Source organism: Lutra lutra, chromosome 4, assembly GCF_902655055.1.
Source record: "Lutra lutra chromosome 4, mLutLut1.2, whole genome shotgun sequence".
Taxonomy (NCBI): Eukaryota; Metazoa; Chordata; class Mammalia; order Carnivora; family Mustelidae; genus Lutra; species Lutra lutra.
Window position 1 is genome coordinate 29,558,430 of NC_062281.1, and position 25,623 is coordinate 29,584,052.

General features: G+C 35.3%; 1 protein-coding gene across 1 annotated transcript in view; it reads right to left on the minus strand.

The window, feature by feature from the left end:
- The window catches only part of PKHD1L1 (PKHD1 like 1), a 159,933-nt gene that overhangs the window by 86,774 nt on the left and 47,536 nt on the right, over positions 1 to 25,623 (minus strand). The window contains exons 24-38 of the mRNA XM_047726136.1: positions 20,391 to 20,538; positions 19,662 to 19,816; positions 17,392 to 17,514; positions 16,367 to 16,472; positions 13,543 to 13,653; positions 12,272 to 12,436; positions 10,970 to 11,091; positions 9,255 to 9,387; positions 8,518 to 8,713; positions 6,668 to 6,810; positions 5,684 to 5,788; positions 4,819 to 5,007; positions 3,880 to 4,050; positions 3,134 to 3,357; positions 1,164 to 2,148 (exon numbers count right to left, since the gene is read on the minus strand). Of these exons, the coding sequence (XP_047582092.1) occupies positions 1,164 to 2,148; positions 3,134 to 3,357; positions 3,880 to 4,050; positions 4,819 to 5,007; positions 5,684 to 5,788; positions 6,668 to 6,810; positions 8,518 to 8,713; positions 9,255 to 9,387; positions 10,970 to 11,091; positions 12,272 to 12,436; positions 13,543 to 13,653; positions 16,367 to 16,472; positions 17,392 to 17,514; positions 19,662 to 19,816; positions 20,391 to 20,538 (3,076 nt within the window). The remainder of the gene's footprint in view (positions 1 to 1,163; positions 2,149 to 3,133; positions 3,358 to 3,879; positions 4,051 to 4,818; positions 5,008 to 5,683; positions 5,789 to 6,667; positions 6,811 to 8,517; positions 8,714 to 9,254; positions 9,388 to 10,969; positions 11,092 to 12,271; positions 12,437 to 13,542; positions 13,654 to 16,366; positions 16,473 to 17,391; positions 17,515 to 19,661; positions 19,817 to 20,390; positions 20,539 to 25,623) is intronic.

Here is a 25,623-nt window from a genome sequence, read left to right on the forward strand (position 1 = left end):
GTCTCCCTCCTGATCCCACCTTCTTTCATTCTTTTCCCTCCCTATCCCCCACACCTCCCCGCCCTGCCTCTCAAATTCCTCATATCAGAGAGATCATATGACAATTATCTTTCTCTGATTGACTTATTCGCTTAGCATAATATCCTCTAGTTCCATCCATGTCATTGCAAAATGGTCAGATTCCACATCTTTTGATGGCTGCATGGTATTCCATTATATATATACCACAGCTTTTTTATCCATTCATCTGTTGATGGACATCTAGGTTCTATCCGTAGTTTGGCTATTGTTAGTTCTTAAATTTTTATTTTGTCTAGCATTTTCACCTTTCAAATTGAAGTGTTGTTCTAAGTGTGATCTATTACCTTGTTACCTTAGTAAATAAAACAGCTCAGTTCTCACTTGTCTGCAAGCCTTGTATCTTCAAATATGTTGTTTGAAAGACACATTCAAAGAAAGAGATGGGACAGAAATGGTTCATGGAAATAAAAACATATGCCAATACCCAGTTCACCATTTGCAATGATTACAAATATATGGGGGAAACTATGTCTTTGCTATTATTCATGATGATCAGAAATAGCATAGAATAATGACAAAAAATTAAGAAGACATCTCAATCTATTCTCAGCTTAGAAAAACAAGTTATATTACATCATTAAGTAAATCTTATTTCATAATACTTTTTTCTATTTGAATGGGCCAATTACCTCCTTAAAAAGAACTCTCTTAAGTTAATAAGTTAGTATCCAATTGTAGTTTCATGGAAATGAGATACACAGAAAAATTCTCAACCTTTAGTAACCTTCATCTGAATTTTAACAGTTGTTTCCTATGCCATATCAACATTAATGACATAAATAATCAATTTTAATTCATAGATATCCATCTATTTCTTCCTGATTTTGAAATTTAGATCAAGTTAAAGGGGATTTTTGTTTCAAAATAGAAGTTGGAACTTGACTAAAAATTTTATGCCAAGAATGTGCAAAGAATAATCACAAAATGGAAACTACACAGAAGAATCTCATGTATTAACTGGGTTAAGTGAATTGTCTAAAAACACATTTTAATAATCATTTATAAACATTATTCCAATTCTACATTAATAAATATTACTGATGATAACATATCGAGACAACATATGGAAAGTATTAGAGTACCTGTATTTGGGACAAGTTCTCTGAGAAGTGGAGTATTTTCCAAGGCATACATAAATGACAGAGGTGGATAAGCAACTGCATTAACAAAGATCTTCACACTGACCCTTCCAGCTGTCCCTGCTGGGGTACAGCAGTGGACTTCACTGGAGTTGACAGAAATAATTTCACAAGGTTCATCCCCAACAGTGACTGTGGTGTTGCCTGGGTAGAAGCCATTTCCTGTGATCACCAACGTAGTTCCACCGGCAATGCTTCCAGAAGTTGGTGTAACAGACGCTACTGTGGGGCTGCTAACAGTAAGGTTTCCCAGAGCCAAGCCTTTACTTCCCACCACAACACTAAGAGAATGAAGTCCAGCTGGGAGAGGACTCACAAGAACAGTGATATTATTTTCATTAACATCTATTACTCTGAACTGTTGGTTTCCAATGAAAACAGCAATGTCCTCCAAGATGGTGCCAAAACCTTCTCCTTCAATAAGAACCTTGACAGGTCCTTCGATAGAGTTTGGGAAGATTCTTGTTACAACAGCAGTGATGCTTTCTAAGTAGGAAAAGCTGCAGTTTCCCTGACACTGAGAAGGCACTCCATGTACCAAAAGATCCACTTTCACAAGCTGTTGGGGAGCAGGAGACGTTTCACACTCAATGGCTGTGTAATTCACTGAGAGAACCTTACACGGAAAATGACCCATGAAGACATCTATACCCGCAGAAGAAGCTGCAAACCCAGATCCTTTTATGGTCACTCTTGTCAGTCCTGCAGTTGATCCTGCATATGGCAACACCATGTCGATGTTTGGCAAAAGTACAAACCGCCTATCAAATTCATTGGACAGTGTGTTGATAGCCGTGCCCAGGTTGTAGACTGTTAATGTGACAATTTCCCTGATGCCAACATCCATTGAGTTCTGAGGGTCAATACGACATATAATGGAATTGTCACTACTTTCTTCTACAATACACGGGTAGCTACCAATTGTAACCTAAAAGTAAAATGAATATGGAAACAAGTCAATACCATTACTCTAGTGTGAACTTAAATTTTATATTAACAACGAAATTTTAAAAATTTGATCTCGTGCAAACTTTTTTATTCATAAAAATAATTTTGGGGGCTGGTTAAGACATCTCTTGGATTAATCTTAAACCTAAATTATGGCCACACGTGAACGTTCATAGCTACATTATTCATAACAGTCAAAAAGACGAAAACAATCTCAATGCCCATGACTGGTAAAAGGATGAATACAATATGTATGTTATATAATGGAATATTATTTAGCCATAAAAAGAAATGAAGTACAGAAGGGAGAGGTTGGGGGATGGGATAACTGGGTGATGGGTATTGAGGAGGGCACGTGTTGTGATGAGCACTGGGTGTTATACGCAACTGATGAATCGTTGAACACCACATCAAAAACTAATGATGTACTACATGCTGCTATAGAAAAAATACTTAGGTGTTATGGGAAATGATTCTTCATTATACCAGGAGCTGCTGAATGCATCAAAAAAAAAAAAAAAAAAAGAAAGGAATGAGGCACTGATAAACATGGAACGACACAGCTAAACCTTGAAAACATTATGTTTAGTGAATAAAGTTGGTCACAAACGGCCACACATATTATTCAGTTTCAAAGAAAGTCCAGAATAGGCAAACCCATAAAGACAGAAAGTAGATTAGTGGCTATTTAGGTCTGGGATGGTTGAAGAGATTGATGGTAATATCTAAGGGTTGGGGTTACTTTCTGGTGTTATAAAAATGTTCTAAAATTGAATGTGGAGATGGATACACAACTCTGTGAATATACGAAAGGCCACCAAACTATGCACCTTGAATGGGTAAATTGTATGACATATGAATAATACTGTAATAAATCTGTTAGAAATTAAACTATGAGGTTATGGATGAAACATTTTCTTTTTATTGAGTATATGGTAGTAAAAAGGAGATCTTTACATACTTACCTTATTAGCACATGTGAGATTACTGAAGCCACGTCCAGTAATTGTTACCAATTCATTCAGTGTTCCAGCAGATGGATTAATGTTGTTTATAGTTGGTGAAAAACAACTTGAAAGCTCAAAGACCAAACCGTCTGAATTTTTAACCCTGGTATTGTTCGGGCCACACAAGGTTTCTGTTGCTAGGCAGCCTGCCACAGAGCTCCCCAAGTGCAAATTCACAGGTCCTGTAAGTCATGGATAATATTCTAAAACAAGAACTGTTTTCAGACTACATTACTCTTTATTTTAATGATAGTGGTTTATATTCTGGTAAAAAATTTTTTGGTTTTGTCTGAATGACAAGAGGGGCTCAGGCAGTACATAGGTGGTAAAGAGAGAAGAGTGAATATAGAAATTAATTTATTTTTCAATTTGTCTAAGCCAGGTCCTATGGGGAAAACAAAACAATAACATCATCTCACATTTTGATATATTTTGAGGGGCACATACAGAGTGTCAAAATTTCTTCACGCTACATCTCATCTGAGGCACAGAAGGATTCTGGGAGAATGGCAGGACAACAATAACATGGGCCTCATTTTATAGAATAGATTTTAGCCTCAGAACTGTCCAGGTCTATCCAAGGTCATGTGGCTGGTCAGACACAGAAGCAGGGTTATACCTAGTCATCTGCTTCCCACTCCAAAAAAGGTCACATACACCCTAGGTCACAGGAGTAACAGGGTTTCCCTCTTTCACCCTCTTACCCTGATCATAAGTGGCTTCAGTGCTACCCACAAACAGGTGCAGGGGAATGTGCCTGGTTTCAGCTGGTGAAACATTAATGACTCCTTGGAGAAAAATGGAGTGAGCCTCATCAACGTATCCACTGCTGTAATAATGGGTTCCAGGCGAGGTAAACTGGTAAGAAAATGAACCTGCCATAAAATAAGATTGTATATAATAAACACAAGCAATTAATACAGCCTCTAAAAAAAATTTCAAGTGACCATTCAAACACAGGCAGGTGACAGGATTCTTATTTTTCATGCACGTGATATTTTGACAGGAAGTAGTAAAGAAATGACTCACTGACTCTAAAAGAACTATCTTCTGTAATGAAATTACATTCCAGGAAGACAAGATCCAGCATTAGTTTTTCTAGAAAATCATATCCAGTCTGGCATAACTCACCACATTTTAAAGAAAACTTCAACATGCAGTGGAAAAACAAACAATACTTTGATTTCATGAGAAAAAATTCAAACTGCTATAAATATAGAACTAAACATACAGTCTACCAGGCACACTTTCACTGAGTTGTCTTAGGAGAAATACTAATTTGCTGATTCCAGTCAGTTGAAGTTCGTTACTTGCTACCAAGTTGGTATGATTAAAACACATACTCCAATTTTCTTTGTATTTTGCTTATTTTGATATTTTTTTGAATTGGTTGATTATTCCAGAATAAATAAAGACATTTCTGAATCAGAACTCATCTCTGATATATAAAATCCCTTGCTTACATTCATTTATAATATTTTTACAAATTTGCAACATTTTCACTACAGTAATAAAATGCCAACTAAATTATTTGTGTATTTACACATATCATTTATGCAAAAGTATCTTAAATCTAAACAACATCTTTTTATCATATCTAGGAAAGAGAAGCATGATACAAATGCAACAAAGTTGAAACATACCTGAAGCAGATTTTTCTCTTCCATTTGTAAATCCTTTGCCATCATAAATTACACTTCCAGGACTGGATACAGAGAAAACCCTATATCCTATTCCCCTAAGAAATAGATGGGCTTGCCAGTGCCACGTCACTGTGTCTCCCACAGATACGTTTAAGACTGATGGTGACCAGGCATAACCTAATCCATGTACTGGAAGCAAGAATTGAGACATTTTTTTTTTTTAAAAAGGAAAAGGAATAAAAGTTCTTAATAATTATCTTTGAAAGTATGGCATTCCAAATTTTTATGTGCATAATTGAAACATGTAACAAAAATAAACAGAAATAATGGAAAGTAAGATAATGAGAAGCTAAGGAAAAAAATTAACCACACACCTCCAACACTGATGATCAAGAGACCATTTGAAAAAAAAAAAAAAGTTGGAAAGTCAATAGGCAAGTTGTTCAGAAATATCACATGGAATATCTTTTAAAGCTGTGATCAATTCTTTAAACATAAGAATTTTCTCAGGCATCGAGGTATACCAAAATCTATATAACTTCAATTTGAATATTTATTTAGAAGCCCATGGCCAATAACAAATTACCATAACTTGGGAAGTTCTGTACTGCAATGAAACCTAATGACAATTTCTCAACTTGCAAATTGCTGTCTAGCCTTGTAGACTCAAGTCTACCACTGATTCATTCTATATATACACCCTGATGTCAAGGAAAGAAATTAGAGACAAACTATTGACAAATTATAGAAAGACATAAGCAACAGTTTTTCCTCTGAATATTTGAAGTATTAAATAAACAAAAATCAAAACAATTTCAGGGTAAAGTGCTTCCATTATTTATAATATATAAATGTTGGCTAATACCTGAATCTTCTCCAGTATTGGTAATCCTGAATGTATTCCCAGTTGAATGAAGAATACATTTTATGATATTTTCTGATGATGAAATCACATCACAAGGGAAGGGCCCTAGAAAGAAATAAGATAGGGGAAAAAATTTTTCTCAAATATTTTTTGTAAAATATAGAGATGAATTATAATCAGTAAACGGTTAAGGCCCTGCATGGGGCACCTGGGTGTCTCAGTCAGTTAAGCATCTGCCTTCAGCTCCAGTCATGATCCCGGGATTCTGGGATCAAGTCCCACATAGGGCTCCCTGTTTGGTGAGGAGTCTACTTCTCCCTCTCCCTCTGTCTATCCCTACTGCTCATGCTTCTTTCTCTCTTTTTCTTGCTCGCTCTCTAATAAATAAAATAAAATCTTAAAAAAAAAACCACAGAAAACAATTAAGGTCCTGCAAAACCCCCCATTATCTAGTAGAATCTTTAACACTTTTCTGATAGTTATCATCTTTGAGTACTGATTAGTTTTAGAACACAGACTTTTCTCTGTAAGGTGTTTCATAGACATCAAATATAAATATTTATTTATTGAAATCAAAAGCAGTTATTCAATTTCTCTTTACAACCTTAACCAAAGACACTTAACCTTTTATATGTTAATAGCAAAATGAAGCTTCCATGATTGAGAGTATTGTGTAAAAACTCAGCACCTAAAAACAAATCTTTTATTTTATTCTTTATTTTTTTAAAGAGCTTATTTACTTATTTTTGTGAGAGAGAGAGAGTGAGCACACGTGGTGGGGAGGGGGAGGGGGAAGGGAAGAGGGGCAGAGGGAGAAGCAGGCTCCCTACTGAGCAAGGAGTCCAATGGAGGACTCAATCCCAGGGTCCTGGATCATGACCTGAGTCAAAGGCAGACGCTTAATCAACTGAGCCACCCAGGTGTCCTAAGCACATCTTCTAAAGAGAAAAAAATGATAACACCCTTCTGTGAGGGAGCTCTTACCTAAGAGCACTGTGTTCTCAGTTGGTATCGTGCTGAACCCCAAACCCATTATAGTGATTTCAGTTCCACCATATAAAGAGCCTCTCTGTGGAAACATGGCAGTCACTTCCAAAATATACTGTATAGAAGCATTTAACCTGTCTCTGAAAAAAAAAAAAATCAATAGATGTTTCAATGAGCTTTCTATGAGGTCCTATTATTAAATTCTTATTGGATATGATTTATTTAGGAAGAGGAAGTAGTTGAATATTTAACTAGACATTACATTTTTGAACTAGATAATCTGGTAATTAGCATGACCTTAATTTGGTTGGATGGTATCTGTGTGTATATATTTAATAATAACACATATTGTATAAATAACAATGTACTACATATAAGAATAATATATAATAATTGTTTTTCCCTAACAATGAAAATTAAATTTCTGAAAATCCCATGGCAAGAAAAATTTGAGATGGAGAGTCGTAAAATATTATGAGAAAGATATGGTTATGAGAACCCAGGTCACAAGAAAAATATGATGTCCTTTAAGATATTTTATATACTCATTAGTGTAAACCATAAAGGATGCCTTATCTATGAGACTAGAGATGAAATTCCACACATTTTATGTAAGAAATAAAAGTTTTTTGCAACTAATTTGAGTTTATTATTCTATGTATGTTGGAGACCTGTCATGATCTCCCTTCCCACTATTTCATTGAGAGAATTTAAAATTTCTTTTGCCTTGTTACAGTCAATGTGTCTGCCAGGAGGCCATCAAAATGAACAGTGCCTTTCTGACCTGATATTTAGAGTAGAATCCTACAACCCAGCTCTCATTGTAAGTACAATGAGTCTTTGTGCTAACTATTATTTCACTTTCTCAACATAACTGAATTTGCATTTCTTCAACTGTCACTGAAATATCCCAGTTTTGTATGCTGTCAATTCCGTTCATTATCTCCATCATGCCAGAGCACAAACAACAGCTCTTCTAGAACCCAAGTGAACTCTGCCCTGTGAATTGAAGAGAGATGTAGCTCTGGGCTTCATAGTTACTGTCGCTCACCGTCCTTCACCTCAAGATTCTGCTGTAATAATCCCTCCTATTCTGACATCAGGTGTACCTGCCTTTTTTTTTTTTTAAATCCCTAAATTTCAGTTTCCTCATTTTCTAAGTATTCTAAACCAATACTTTCCTGAGGCCAGAACTAAAATATTACTAAAATTTTGACAAACAGCTTCCAGGAAGAAAATACTGAACAGTTACCTAAAGGAACAGGTGGAGAAGGAGTCTATCTTTTTCTTTATGGGCAGCTCCTACCCATTTCTTGGCTTAACTGTCACCTTTTAGAGAACACTTTTCTGTCCCTTAGGAAAAGTTAGTGCTCTTTGTTATATGCTCTTACAGACCTGCTACCTCTTACTCATAGTCTTTTTCACACTTATAATTAAGTTACTGATATAATCTTCTGTTTGAAATCTGCCTCCCAACAAAACCGTGGGCATTACTCACAGCGGAGGACAAGTCCCTCTTATTCTTCACAGCAAATCCAGCGCTGAGCAAGTGCCTGCCCCTTACTAACTGCTTGGTAAGTGTTTCCAGAATGAATGAAAAGTATGTGATATATACATAAGCCCAGTTCCACAGAGAATCTTACGACCTAACCTGAATGGCATTAGTCTCAAAACAAAGCACATACTGCACAGTATGGGATATTCTCAGAACACTTTGCAAAAGGAGATGTAGATAGGTGGAAAAAGCAACTGAAATATTATAAAGTTAATGACTATTTCTTTTCTTATCCCAAAACCATTAAGCTCATATGTTCCACAATTCCTCAAGTTTATGGTCATTACTATACCTTGTTGATGCAAAGCCCCAGTTTCTGACTTCTACATAGATATCATGTTTTCCAGGAGACAACTTGGGCAAAAGACATCTAATATCTGTTAAATTCCACTGAAACATCTGGCAGGGTTTTCCTCCGACATATACCTCCACCTTCTGTGCAAGTTCATTTCCAAAGTTATAACCCTTAATTGTTAAATTAACTTCTCCTATTATTTTAAAAGAGAATAAAAGTTTTTTTTACAAGAGGATTCAACTATTATGTGGCATAAAATTTGCATATTAAGTAAACCAACTCATTTCTTATCTTTTATTGGATTTATTTATTTATTATTATTTATTTATTTATTTATTATTTATTTATTAGGAAATCCTAATGCTTACAGAGGCAAGAAAAATAAAATCAGTGAAAGAATTGATAGCTACCATGTCGAGAAAAATTCATGTTAAATTGTTTCATAGGGGGAAAAAAGATGGCAAAGTGCTTTCTGAAAAACCTAATATTTTTCTTCTTATTACACATGTTCAAAGTGAAATAATAAATAGACTAATCTATGTTTAAAAAAATAAAACTTGTGGCTGGTTTTGCTTTAAGAAACAACTGCAGAAGAAACTGTTTCCAAAACCTTTCTAGAAATAGTTTACTTTATCTATTTGATGTATATACATCTTACATATACATATGTATTTTACATATATATACCTAACATATATAGGTCAAATGACTGATCTTATGGAAATTTTTCTTACCTTGTATTGTTCGTACTTTTGGACTAAAATCAGTTATAACTGGAGTCTGTAAACAATTGTAACTATAAGCATCCTTTGCTGTGGCTTGAAATCCGTTGGTAATAACTGAAATATCAACTGTACCCTCAATTCTCTGAAACAAAAAGAAAAAAATTAGAAAATACTAAATGTTGAGATGAAGAAATCCAATGGCTAAAGACAAATAGAATTATTCAAAATAAACTGCTGAAGATGTTTGGTTTCAAACTCATGAATCAGAATCATCTTCAGATAATTAGAAAGCTGTAGTATCCAAGGTAGGCTACATATTTTAATTTTTTAGATAAAGGTATATGATATAGTGGTTTTGAGGGTGTTTATGACCAATTTAAATGCATACATATTATTGGATTCCTAAGGGCTCTGCAATATAGTTAAGAAGCTCTGGACAAGTGACTCTTATGTTTTTAATTTTTTAAAAAGATTTTATTTATTTGAGAGAGAGAGAGAGAGAGAGAGCAAGTGCAGGAGCAGGGGGAGGGGCAGAGGGAGAGAGAGAAGAAGACTCCTCGCTGAGCAGGGAGCCTAATTTAGGGCTCACTCCCAGAATCCTGGGATCATGACCTGTGTCAAAGACAGACACCTGACTGACTGAGCCACCCAAGTGCCCCTGGACAACGGACTTTTTTAAATTGATAAAGCAAAGGTGTTAAAAGTTTTGACATTTTGCTCTTAAAATACACTCAAATGTAATTTTTTATTCCTCTTCACTGAAGAATCACATTATTTTATCTTTTTTGCTGACCTAGTTTCAGAATCTGAGACTAAGATACTTGGAAAAATATTTGGTGCTTTCACTGATATTAATATCTATTCACTCCCCAATTAGGAAAAAAATGCTTTTCCAGCCTCTAGTATTTGTTTTAGGTGCACTCAGTGTTTAATTGAATGACATAATTTAAACAAAGTTTTTATTTACCATACCCTGCAAATTTTCATCATCATTTGGTCCAACACATACTCAAATTTACTTTGCCTACAGATTTCAACTACATAATACCCACATTGAGTCTGCTCAATTTTTTTAGTGTTTAGTTATTGGATTCAGCATCCTTTTGCACATAATAAGCAAACAAGAGTTTTGGTTTAAATTTAGACACTATTTTTTTAAATAAAAAACAATAATTGGTGCTAAGATACAATATTACATGAGGAATTTCACACGGGTTTTTTGGGGGTGTTTATTTACTTATTGCTGACAAATTGAAACTTTAACACATTTTAGACATATATTCTTTTTTAAGAAACAAAAAATATCTAGATTTGTTTCTCTTAATTTTTTTTAGATTCTTAGTACTGAATTTTTTTCATCCTTGGATTTACCTGGTCAACTCTCATTCATCCTTCAAGTTCTGATAGGCTCTTTCTGACAGCCTCTCCTCACTATATTTTATTTTTACTTTGTATCTACTTCTATCATTTCAAGTGGAACACATTATTACTGGTTTATGTGTCTGTCTTTCTAAATGGTATGTAGGTAGAATGTGGATATCTAGAATGATATCTACATTCTAGATACATCTTAGCAGAATGTATCTAGAAATAGCAGAATGTTGAAGAAATACAGAACAGCACTGTAATGCCACAGTTCCTAGGTAAGAATGTCACCTGTTTAACCTACTGGGATTTTCATAAGTTTTCAGAGGGGAAAAAAAGACTGAAATCAGATGCCTTACTTTTGGTGTTCTGCAGGTTATTTTATTCAAATCCCCTTCAATCACATTGCATATTTCATTTCCAACTAATACCCTTGAATTTTCATTAAAGCCAAATCCAGATACAGTCAGAAGAGTACCACCTTCAAAAGGAAACAACAATGACGGTAACAGATCAACAATAACAAAAGGGAACTTTGTCAAGAATCTAACTCATCATTCAAGAATTTTCTAATCATCAAGAGATGTGTTGGCAAATAATCACGGACCAGATTCGAGATGTATATAATCACCACCACATTTGGGAGCCAGAGCTCTTAAAGTCTGGAACCATAAAGGAACCGAGCTAAGTGATTTAATGAAACAACATATTTGGAACCACCATTTGCTCTGGGGCATCACTAGCAAGAACTGCTATTTTCCATACAATCCCCTCCATCCTAAAGAGAAATTATGCTGTTTCTTCTGTTTCTATTTATTTATTTATTTATTTAACACAGAGAGAGAGATCACAAGTAAGCAGAACAGCAGGCGGGTGGGGGGGTTGGGAAGCAGGCTCCCTGCTGAGCAGAGAGCCCATTGCAGGGCTCAGTCCCAGGACCCTGAGATCATGACCTGAGCCAAAGGCAGAGGATTAAGCAACTGAGCCACCCGGGCACCCAATTATGCTGTTCCTATATGCTCACCCATTCTGTGGGTGGGAATGAAAGTGAATTAAGACTCTTCCCAAATCTCAAATTTTACTATCTGTAAGTAAAAGGAACTAAGAAAAAATCCCAACAAAACAAAAATAAAGTAAAATAAAAACACAAAACACACTGAAAAGATCAAGACCAAAGCAAAAATCCAAAACTATGCATGGTCTAACAAAGGGAAAAGAAATGAAGCAGGACAGGAAAAATGTGTTATTTTCTTTCCATCTTCTGCATCAGCCTTCCTTTCCCTGATTTGTTCCTGGAACTTTTTCTGGGTCAAGTAGCTCCACTGAGACTGTAGTTACAAATGGAGCAGCTGGTAAGCAGAATAATAACTAATAAATCTTATCCTGACATAATTGATGAGCTTGTTATAGAAACATGTAATAATTGATGATATTAATTCAATAACCTAAGATGTAAGTACAACCAGTCACCCTGACTTGTGCTTCAAAAGAAACAAAAGAATTAGTCAGCCATTTAAGCACTGTGCCTTCCAAAAGGGGAGCCTCCTTTGTTCTATGTGAGGGAACTTGGGGTTCCTTTCCTTCCACCCTGTTCTAGAAACAGTACAATGAAATGACAGGAATGTATGCAATTTTCTTGGTTTAGAACAATTAACTATTACCTGCCAGGCTGCCAGAAGCAGGCCAGATGTATGAGATCCGATTCTGGTAAGTGAAGTAGAATTCCTCACCCTCTACATTCCATGCTAGTCCAGCATCAGCTACGGACACAGCAACTGGGAAATGGCCAGCACTTCCATTCAGAATCTGGCATTGGATCTCATTTTCTTATGATAAAAAAGAAAAACATGATTAAATATGTTTGTAAGAAAAAATTACTGAAATTCTATATTTGCAAATATAAACATTGGCCTTCATTTTTATACCCCAAGAAATGTATCTAAGGAAAACTACTCATACATTAATTGGGCAAAAGTCTTTACAAGCTACCTGATGTTATGAATCAGACATGGTTAGAAAAAAGCTAGGTGAAAAAAATAATCAAAGCAAAGTGAACAATTTGCTTCTGATTCCCACTGTGGCAAAAAAAAAAAAAAAAAAAAGTTATTTTAATAATAATTTAAAAATCCTAATCTGTAAAATCATTTATACCAATAATTCTAAAAATGTTGGTTCAACAGACGATTTATGTCGAAAACTAAGAAAAATACCAGGTTTCATCAAAAAAGGTGATGAAAACCTAAATGAAAACCTTCACATTTTATTTAGAACAGTATATGTACATTTATATTACAGGTGCATTATTGACTTAGATCTTAAGAATGCACAGAGTATCTGAATTAAAAACAACTTAATTATATGGAAGGTGCATTGCTTATGTAATTCCAACCTATTAAAGTTAAGGAAAATACCGAGGATTATGAAAGATAATTTTTAGGGAAATAAATAATCATGGTTTTCACTTTTTCAAGAGTTGAAAATGTGAATAATCTTGAAATTCTAGGTTAATGGATAGATATTTTGTTGGGCTAGTAGTGAGGGAAGATAGCCATGTCCTTTTGCTGCTTTACTAAAGTGACACTGTCAAAACATGGGCAGAAGGAACCACGAAACAGCAGCGTGGCAGCATCTATATTTTTGTGTCCTAAAGACATACCAAAGAAGGAAAGCTTTTATACAATCGCTCTATGAGGGGAAAAGAACAAAAATTAGCTATTATGGGATAAAGACACAGTACAGCACTGAAAGAATTAGTTTGTGGTCATAACCAAAGATTAAAAAGATAGTGCATTCTTCCACAGAAGTTTGTCAATTTCATGCCCCCATAGCATACTCCATAGAAGAAGTATTATTATAATACTGCTCTTTGAGCCCATTTTCTCTTAGAGAAAAACAATTAGATCTAATAATAATAATTTTACAAAGGACTTACCAACCACAGAGAGAAGAGAGCAACCCATTGGTCCAACTGAGACTGATATAGCTGAATTGGGAGAAAATCCAGAGCCTGATATGGTTAGAACTGTGCTTTCTTCATAGGACCCTGAAAATGATGATTTTAAACAACAGTATTAAAACAACAACAACAACAACAAAACCCACAGAATCTGTTGTCATGAAATCAAATGCTTTGCAGAGAAAAGCCTAACTTCTAAAGGCTATAAACAATAAGCCTATAAGAAAGCAGTGGGGGAAAACACATATTTCTCAATGGTAAATTTTTTCCCATTGAATTCCTCTACATTGCTTCATGTTTTAAATCTAGGTTAATAGAGATTAGCAGAAGAATTATCTACTGAAGTATGGAATGGCATAAGGAAAGGAAAATTACTATGATGACAAATAAACAGTCATCTCTATATGGTAAATTATACCATGACAGAAGAGCTATCACAAAATCATGAGAAAAGGATTAACTGTACCATATGTGTTGTGGCACTTTCTGTCTAGGGTAACACATATGCTAAAGTGCTTGAGATACGACCAGGGTACACCCCCCGTCTCAGCATCTTATACTTACTGTTTTTCCATTCATTCTAACATCCAGATTTGATTGGTAAGTGGTATAGTCACCCTACCTATATGACGTCACATACAATATGGATTCCACATGGATTTAAATAGCTAAGAATTAAAAATGCAATACTCTAGAATTTTAGAAGAAAATGTAAACATCTTAACTTTAATGCATAGATGGGTCTCTTACATAAGATTAAAAAGTCATGGTTAACTATACAGGAAAAATTAATAAATTGGAATAAATCAATGACTGAAATGGCTCCATAAGCAAGATACCTACAACAAGATACTAAAACAAAGTTCAGGTGTCATACCTGTGCATAGGATTGGTCAACATAATATATAATACCCAGCTATAAGTCAACAGAAAAAAAGACAATCTGGTAAGTGGATAAAAGATGTTAACAAGCCATTTGCCGAAGAAATGACCCAAATATCTGAGAAATATATGAGAAGATGCTCACATGCATTACTCATCAGGGAACAGACAAATTAAGATGATGATGAGAGAACCTCTTCACCCAGCAAATTGACCAAAATTAGGAAGCTGATGATTCCAAGTTTCAACAAAGGATGTGGGGAATACAGCACTCTCATGCCTACAGCAAGTACAGGCACTCTGGGGAGCAATTTGGTCACCTAAAACACTGAATACACACTAACTTGTTTATTATCCAGCAATTCTCTCTCTGGGCATATACCCTAAAGAAGCTCCAGCATGTATACAGCAGGAGATTCACGCAGCAAACCTCAAAACAGTCACGTGTAAAAGCAAAAAGTTGGACACAATCTAAATGTCCCTCAATAGAGACAAAAATAAATTGGTATATTCACAATGTATTTTAAGATGATGAATTGGACATGTATAAAACCATATAAATATTTCTCAAAATGAATGCTGAATGACAAAAATCATATGCAAATGATATTTACAGTGTAATAGCTCTGATATTTACATTTCAACATCTTTTACATAAGCTTAAAAAAACTGGCAAAATCACCATATGTGCATCTGATATACAAAAGGCAAAAATGGCATGGAAGAATACATACAAAATTAATTATTGTGACAGCCCCTGGGGAGATCTGTAGGCACCAGAACCAGCGACTGTGTCTCAAGAGGACATTAGCTATTCCTATAATATTTCCTTTCTTAAATTAATGACTGGTAGTAACTATGACAAAATGTTAACTGAGCTAATTTTCAATGAAGAGAATATAGATGTTTTTATAGCATTATTTATACTTATATTTCCATTATTTTTAAATTTATCAAAATATGGCAAAAGGCAATTCAGATTGCTATTATTTACAGTAAGAAACAATTTTTTCAGGAAGTTCATACAAAAATGGAAATTCATTATAAGATACAAGGATAGATGTAAAAATATAAATATCAAAGGACCACAACCAAATGAAAGTTAATCAGATTCTTATTCTTGATGGTTTTGACCCCTGTGACATGAATTGTCCCAAAGTAATATCATTATTGTAAAAAAAGTCTGAAGAACATACTCATTCAACACAAAGATGTGTTTTTAAAATTTCCCTTTTTTCCCTGATATTTAATTAGCAGATGAATTTTCCTACTAGTCACCAAGATTAAATCTGTGATGATAGCATCTGAGCTTATCTTTCTGACTGAAACAAAACAAAAGACTACTCCTAACAATCCTTAGTCCTGCTATTTATTTCAGTACTTGGGCATTCAGACACAAAGTGTAATCATGTGTTTTAAAGTAATAACATATTATGAAGATATGGTACAATGTGTCACCCAAGACTGAGTTCTTGGCAATAATTTTTCTCTCCAGTTCTCAAGCCTAGGACCTAATTATTTTCTTTTACTAAACAGCAGCTGTCTCATTATCAGTGTTTTAGTACTAAATCTCCTAGAAGTCGTCTCATATAATGAAAGATTCCTGTTAATACCCCAGCAAGCAGAATTTCACAAAAATGCTCATCAGAGTGAAATTTTAGAGACTGAATCTAACATGGTGAAACTGCAGAAGTAGAAGACTGGGGAGTTCAACTTCAAATGTGATTTTTTTTTTTAACAAAAATAAGCAATAAGTGCTCTTTTCACAGTTTTTTGATCTGATAGATTTTTTTTTAACTGTGTATAACTGTTTGCTTGCCAGAGTTGGTGAAACTAGTATGTTAAAAAAAAATCATTAGTAGTTTACATTTTTGCTAGTTGTCTTCCACCCACTACTCTACATTAAAAAGCATATTACCTTGAGATGGGTTTATGGCTCGGACTAATGGTGTGGCCATGGGATCCCATGTAAACCCACAGTCACCCGAACATTTAGCTGGAATTCCATTGACATGGACTTCAACCTTCAAATAAAGAAACACAGATGGAGAACAGGGGTAGCATGGCTAAGGAGAATATGCATAAGATTTAAACAAATGATGAAATTTTGTTTGTTTGCATGTTTGTTTACAAAAATTAGTCTATTCATTTATACTTTTTCTGCTTTGACCATTATTCATTCAGCAAATGTGCCTACTATGCAAAAGCACAGTTGTAAATGTTAAAATATAGTAATACAACATTAAAAACAACCAATGACATCCCTGATGTCACTCAATTTATCTTCTAGTGGGGGAGAGATAGTTGCACAAGACCATACAGTTTTTTCGTAAAGATTATATTTATGTATTTGAGAGAGAGTGCATGAGAGAGAAACGAGTGGGGCAGAGGGGGAGGAACAAGCAGCCCCCCCCCCCCCCCCCCCCGCTGAGCAGGGGGTCCAATGCAGGGCTTGATCCCAGGACCCGGAGATCATCACCTGAACCAAAGTCAGACACTCAACTGACTGAGCCACCCAGGTATCCCAAGACTATACACTTTTTAAAAAAATCAAATACATATTATGATGTAGGGGTGAGTAGTGCTATGAAGGAAAATAAAGGTTGCTCTTGAGAAAGTCATCTAAACTCTTCATATGGTAATTTTCTCATCATTAAAGAATATTAATAATCACTTCACAGAGTAACTGTAAAGATTAAATAAAAGACTATATTTTCAAATTCTAACAGGAAGTAGTTAAGCTTAAAAATCCACTCTTTTATCACAAAGAAGATAATTTCCCCAAGAGTCATAAAATAGTATTATTGAGTTGATCAACCATTGACACAAAAATTCGTGAAAATAAAGACCTCATCCCTGCTGTTTATCTAGTCTTTAATGTCTTACAAAGTAGTTACACATTTAAAATTGTATTAAATGTCATGAAGAAAGTTTCAGAAATACCTGTGGTTGTTGGCTGGGTATACGAAGTAGGTCTCCAAGTATGCGTTGTCTGAATAAGCCACCTTCTTTTATCTTCATAACTGTCATATTAGCCTTTTCTCCAATAATATTGGAATCATTAATCTATTGTTACACAAAATTATTTTACTAGAAAGGCTATGATAAATATGAGCACACTAAATTTTTCTTTAAAATTAAGCGAAGTTGAAAGTGAATAAAAGCCAATAATTTAAAAAAAAGGATCTGAAAACATTTTAGTTAACATTTTTTGAAAAAGGAGCCTCTTCACAAGTGAACATAATCTATCCCCAATAAAATGCTAAGATTATTCAGGTTGAATCAAATGACTAACATTAACCTGAATTTTTAGAATAAAATATGTCTCAGGTAAATGAATTTACCAAATTTTATTTTCTCAGAACATTCTATGCTTTTCTGAATATGACTGCTTTGACAAATGATTGTTGAAAAGTAGAATAATTTATTCCTCTTTCCACCTGAAAGTCAACTTTTCTCCTTCAGCATTTTTCACCCCTGAACGTCCTGGTTTTTCATCCACTTGTGGAATTATATTTTTGCCAATGATAAAAATGAATCAAATCAAATCAATATGTAGAACTTGGTCATTCCAAAATCTCTCTACGATTATGGTAGGCTTCTGGTATAGACAGTGGCTAACAAAGAGATAGGCGTCTCCATGCTGGGCCTTGTGTGTGCCTATCTCTTTGTTAGCCACTGTCTATACCAGAAGCCTACCATAATGGTAGTGGTGATGAGAAGCAGAAATGATGAGCAAGCCAAGGAGACTGGTCAGAAAAGAGGCAAAGGGGCTAAGTGCACCGACCCAGCAGAGATACCAAGAAGACCAGTTACTAGAGCTGCTCAGCTACAGAATCTTCTAAGTCTCATTGCATTTTCTTAAATAACCTCCATATCTTTATGATTTACTATTTTCCACATCTATAGTCTGTGTGTGTACAATATATGCTACAATTACACACTTTTTTTCTCCTCCCTCTCTCTCCTTTTTTTTCCATGATGGTTTCATAAGGAGACTGCTGTATTTTTTCCACCGTACATCATGGACATCTTTCCAGGTCAATACCCATGGGTCTACATGTAGCTGCATGGCTGTCATGCGAAGGCTGTGGCAATTTATTTTTTATTTTTTAATTTTTTTAAAGATTTTATTTATTTTTTGACAGAGAGAGACCACAAGTAGGCAGAGAGGCAGGCAGAGAGAGAATTGGGGAAGCCGACTCCCTGCTGAGCAGAGAACCCGACGTGGGGATCGATCCCAGGATGCTGAGATCATGACCTGAGCCGAAGGCAGAGGCTTAACCCACTGAGCCACCCAGGCGCCCCAAGGCTGTGGCATTTTAACAATTCTTCCACTGACCGGAATAGGTTCCTACCTTTTTACTGTTACAAATACAGCTGCAGTGATTATCTCTGTGCCTACATCGTTTCATATTTGTGTTATTATTTCAGTAGTATAGAGTTACATAGTTGAGACTATGAAATCAGAAGGTATCTATATTCAGACTCCACTACATAATCCCCTAAAAAGTCATACTAACTTTCTTCCAATGGTACAATACTGACTTTCTTCCAATGGTGCATGAGAGAGACTGTTTCCTGACATTCTCACTATCACTTGAAAGTATTATCTTTTTAATGTTTGACAATCTGAGCCCCCAGACACCTCTAGACTCTTCTCCTTCACATGCTCTGGGCCTGACCCCTCCTCCCTGCCCCCTTCACACTCTAACTATGCAAAGGTAATTAGATGGCAACCTAACATGTGACTCCCTCATGAACTTGAAAGTCATTTTCAGAACCAGAAAATACGCTAGTCCCCAGCATACAGCTCTAGGGGATGGTGGTAGAATTATAGACAGCAAGGGTGATATACTTGGTGCCCCCGTAAAGTATACCCAGATTTAGTTTTGAGAATAGTGCTCCCTGACCTCCTCCCGCCCTTGCCAAGGGTCTTCTAACACATATTCCTGGACTCTTTCCAGAGGGGACAGCAAATAAAGTACCAAGAGCAATTCTCCATGAAAGAGAATATCTTGTCAACTTCATTGAGAACAATCTTCTCCTTAAATTTCCTTTTTTAAATGTTTAGTCTACTGTTTGCTTTTTTTAAAACATAGTCTCAAATATCATAAAAATGGGACAGGGTAAAAAAAAAAAAAAAATGAGGCAGGCTGCGAATGAGCAAGCAACACACAGAAGAGAACGAAAACCAAGCCAGCTGAGGGAACCTGTAGAAGATTCTGCTTTCCACATGTGCTTCTCCACTTGATGTTCCATGAGTACCCAGCGCAGTTTCCCTCGCGTGTCACTGAGACGCGACCCATTTCTTCCACACTCTGGAGCGCAAATTGTAAATCTGTAGCTGACACCGTGGCAGGAAGGCCTGCTCACACAGAAGGACAGGGAATGAGAGGAGTCAAAAATTCACAAATAAATTTCACTCTTAAAATACAGGAAATGCGTACTGTATATTGTTACTTATAAGCCAACTGTCCTCCTCCAATATAGTAAAAATAAAATTTGTATCTTATTTATGCCAAGAATTTCTGTATCTCTTGGAAGCAAAAGTTATATAAGTAGTATACCTAGTATACCTCAGATTATAACTTGGGCTCAAATATTTTTATTTTTAATATTGATTAACTTTATAGATAACCTATAAGCCAAGCGATATAAAAGAAAAACTTTTGGAAATATAACCTGTTATATCTGGAGAGGTGATGAAGAAAAAGTGAAAATATAGTTTGTTCTGGATAACTTAGCTTTACATCACTAACATTATCTCAACTATATAAATTATGTAGAGAAACCATACTAGAAAGAAATACACCAAAGTGTTTATTATGGTTGTGTAGACTGGCACAGTCCAACTGATATAGATAGATATATATATATATATATATATATATATATATATATATATATATATATAAATGTTCTGAACTTTTGTTTTATACCTTTGAGGATGTGTCCATAAGCTTGAATGTCAAAACTGCCCCTTAGAGGTGGGGACGCGGCTTGAATTCTTTGAATGCGAATCTTTGACTCCCCTGGCCAATTATTTCCTCTGTAAACGGACTCATTCTCTGTCTCGTTTGTGATTATCTAATTTCCAAAATAAATATTGATAAAATGATTAAACATAAGAACAGCTAACATGATTTCTATTTCACTATTGTACAATCCTGGGACATGGCATAAATGAGCCTCAGGTATGCAGGACTCTTCAGAACATTAAGGAGAGTCACATAAATCAACACAGGCCATCCCTGTATAGCTGCAATAATGAGGCCAAAGTCAACTCAGTCATCTGGGCAGCAATCAGCTGGAACCACAGTAATACCTCATTAATTCACAGTGTACCCTCCATCACTCAATGAACAAATATTTATTGAACAGGCATTCCATTCAAGGCACAGTGCTAATCACTGTGGGGAGGCAGGGAAACACAGGATCCAGTCTTAGCTATCAAAAAAGTAAAGTTCTTTTTGGAGAAATAACATATGGGGACCATAAAACTAACAATATGTGATAGTATATAATCAGCAGAGAGAAATGTTCCAGACTCAGGAAAAGCCTAACGCTGAGTGCCAATCAATTGACAAAAGCAACAGTGCTATAAAAATTCATAGATTATAACTAGATTGTAACATTAGATTCGTAGATTGTAATAGTGAAAATGTTAGTCTCCTGCTTCTGATCCCTCGTAGTTGTCTGTGAATCTTGAGGAATTTAAAACTGTAAGCCTCGTAGCCCACTGAAGGGATTAAACATAATTGCCAGAAGACCTATGCAAGAATGTTCATCACAGCTTTAGTCCTAATAGTGTCAAACTGGAAATAAGGCAAAAGCCCATTGATAGGATGGTTAGATTGTGGTATATTCACACCATGGAATATGATAAAGCAATGACAAAGAATGAATTACAGCTACGTGGCAACACAGAAATCTCACAACAGCAAATAAAAGGAGCTAGATGCAAAAAAGCACATGCTGCTTAAAATTAAATAATTTAAATTGTTTAATAATAATTAAATAATAATTTATTGGTATGAAGATTTAAAACAAGCACAACTATTTATTGGTGGTAGAAATCAAAACAGTGATTATCCAGGGGTAGAGACGGAATAATTTAATGACTAGGGGAAGACACAAGGAAAGCTCTTAGGGACCTAACGATTTTCTTTATCTTGACCTGAGTAGTGGTTACATGAGTGCATTTACTTTGTAAAAATTCATGGGATTCAGCAAGGCTGCAGGATATAAGATCAACACAAAAACCAGTCACATTCCTATATACAAAAGCAAGCATGTAGAAACCAAAATTAACAACACAGACCATTTACAAGTGCTTCAAAGAAAATGAAATACATACAAATCTAGCAAAACAGGTACTGGATCTGACCTGAAAATTGCAAAATGTTGACGGAAGTCATCAAAGAGGACCTAAATATGCTGCTGAAAGAGAGTAAAGAAGATCTAAATAAATGGAGACATACCCTGTTTTTGAATTACAAGCCCAATAAAAGTGACAATTCTCTCCAAAATGATGTACAAGTTTAATGCAATTCTTATCAAAATGACAGCAAGATTTTTGTGGACATACACAAGTATGTTCCAAAATTTACATGAAAAGACACAGGACCTAGTATAGCTCAATTTTTCACAAGAATAAAGTAAGAGGAATCACTCTATCCAACGCTATCCTACTATACAGCTACAGCAGAGACTGGTCGATGAATCAACACACAGAGCAATGGAACAGAATAGAGAATACAGAAATATGCCTCCACAAATATGCCCAAATGACTCTTGACAAAGGTGCACAAGTATTTCAATGGAGGAAGAACAGCTCTTTCAGTAAATGATGTTAGGTCAATGGGAGCACAGGCAAACAAGGGACCATCAACCTAAAGCTTCACATCTTGTACAAAAGTTAACTCAGAATGGATCATGACCTTAAATACAAAATGCACAGCTATAAAACTTTCAGAAAAAAATAGAAAAATATTTAGGACTTCGGGCTAAGTGAAAATTTCTTAAACTTGAAATCAAAAAGCATCATTCATAGAAGGGAAAATTGATAAAATGGCTCTTACCAAAATTAAAAACTTTCATTCTGTGAAAGACCTTATAAAGAAGATGGAAAGGCAAGGTACACATTGAGAGAAAATATTTGTAAAGCCACGTATCTGAGAAAGGGCTTATATCTGGAATATAAAAGAGCTTTAAAAACAATAGGTAAATAACCCAACTAGAAAATGTGCAAAAGACATGAAGAAACATTTCACAGAAGAGAATACATGGATGTTCAACATCATTAGCTATTGGGGGAGGCAAATTAACACCAAAATGAGCTCCAGTACCTACCACCAGAACGGGCTAACATTTAAAAAGTAGTGATCATGTCAATGCTGACAGGTTTGTGCAGAAACTGATCACTCAAACATTGGTGGGAATGTAAAGAGGTACAGCCGCTTTGTAAAAGAACACGGTAGTTTCTTACAAAACTAAACATGTCCTTACCACATGACCCCATAATTGCACCAATTGGCAATTAATCTGGAAAAATGAAAATTTTATGTCACACGAAGACTTACAGATAAACATTCACAGCAGCTTTATTCATAGTAACCAAAACCTGGAAACAACTCAAATGTCCTTTGATGAGTAAGTAGCTAAACCAACTGTGGTACATCCATAACATTTACTACTACTCAATAATCAAAATGAACAAATTATTCATACACACACAAGAACTTGGAGGAATCTCAAAGGAAATATGCTGAGTAAAAATGCCAATCTCAAAAGGCTGTATACTGGTATGATTATGTAAGATCTGATTCCATTTTATATAACATTGTTGAAAAGACAAGATTGTAGTGATGCAGGTTTGCCAGTTAAGGGGGAACAGAAGGGAGGAAGCTGACTGTGGTTATAAAAGGGTAGAACAAGGAATCCTTGGAATGGAACTGGGTCAACAGATGTATGTACACATGTGATAAAACTGTACAGAACTAGAGGTGCCTGCATGGCTCAGTTGCTAAGCATCTGCCTTTGGCTCAGATCATGATCCCAGGGTCCTGGGATCAAGTCCCGCATCGGGCTCTCTGCTCAGCAGGAAGCCTGCTTCCCTCTCCCCCACTCTCCCTGCTTGTGTTCCCTCTCTCACTGTGTCTCCCTCTCTGCCAAATAAATAAATAAAATCTTTAAAAAAGAAACTATACAGAACTACACATATATATACAATATATACATACACCCAAATGAAAGCATGTAGGACTGGTAAAATCTGATTGGTAGATTGTATCAATATCAATTTCCTGGTTGTGCTATTATGTTATGGTTATACGAGATGTTACTGTTGGGGACAAATGGGTAAAAAGTAAAAGGAATTTTTTTTTTTACTTTTTTTTAACAACTGCATATGAATCTACAATTTCTTCAAAGTAACAATTTTTAAAAACAATTCATAGATCTGGACATTTAACATATGTGCACATTACTGCATATATCTTTCATTTGAATTTTTTTTAAAGGTCACAAACATATGTCCCATATGTCCCATATTCTTTAATTGCCCTTGAGTGAATAACCAAAGCTAGAGCATACAATTACCAACTTTAATGAGCAATCTTGAAAACTGAGAGCTGATGACACAGATGCTTTGACAATACAATCCCCTAAGTTAGTTACTACATTTTGTCACAGAGCTAAGAGTAAAAGACTGAAAAATACTTCCAAGACATTCATCTTGAAGATACTAAGATTCAAACATTGCACCAGCATGGGGTAAAGCAATTTTTGTGGAGTACTTACAGTTTTTCAGTATTTTTAATCACAGAATCAGAGTGTGATTAAGCAAAACACTCTTTGAGACTATAATAATGTTTAATTATTATTTAACCCTAATCCTGAACTTATTATATTTTTTTGGCTCATTGTAGAAAATTATATTAATCCATTGTATATTTTTATGGGACATTAAATTTAATAATACTTATAGGGAGCTCCTGGGTGGCTCAGTTGGTTAAGTGTCCAACTCTTGATTTTGGCTCAGATCATGATCTCAAGGTCATGGGATCAAACCCCACTGTCAGGCTCTGTGCTCAGAGAAGAGTCAGAGTTTCCCTGTCCCTCTCCCTCTTCTCCTCCCTGTGCTTGCGCACACACACACACACTCTCTATTTCTAAAATAAATACACAAAATCTTTAAAAAAATAAAAATAAAATACAAATACTTGTAGTATTTAATACTGATTTTATTATAAATAACTGAAGCAGTATAAAAAATTGTTCAGATCCTTTTGGAATTTTAAAAAACTATCTTTTTCTTCCCTGTACCCATTTTGATATAAACAAAAAATGGTGTTTAGAACAGAAACTATTCATTTATTATTTTATCTTTTTTTTTTTTTTTGAGAGAAAGAACACATGTGTGTGACAGTGGGGTGGGATGGTAGAGGCAGAAAGAGTGAGGGAGAAAGAGAATCTTAGGCAGGCTCCACACCCAGTGCAGAGCTCAACATGGCACTTGATCTCACAACCTTGAGATCATGACCTGAGCCAAAATCAAGAGTTGGATGCCTAACCAACTAAGCCACCCAGGCAGACCAATAACAGAAACAATTTTTAAAAATATTGCAGAATCTCAAATTTTCTCTCAACAATCTCTGTTTAGAACATTTACTGAAAGATCCTGCAACTTTTCCTTTCAAGTCAACAGTGAAAACTCTACTTAAATCTGACTGTTTAAGAATATTTCTCTTTGTTTTTTTTTCCATAGATATATCTCTCGAAGATTTTTTTTCCTTAAAGATTTATTTATTTATTTGACAGAGAGAGAGATCACAAGCAGGCAGAGAGGCAGACAGAGAGAGAGGAAGGGAAGCAGGCTCCCTGCTGAGCAGAAAGCCCAACTTGGGGCTCGATCCCAGGACCCTGGGATCACGACCCAAGCTGAAGGCAGAGGCTTAACCCACTGAGCCACCCAGGCTCCCCCTTTGAAGATTTTTTAATGAACACGAATTTTCATGCTCAAGTTCAACAAGCCTCTAACTCTTCATTTATCTTTAGCACAGTTATCTTGTCCTATTAAAAGATATTTCATCTGTATGTCAGCCATTTGAAAAAATAAAAAAGAAAGTTTGCTAGACCAAAGCTAATTTCCCATGAATTGAAAGCAGTAAG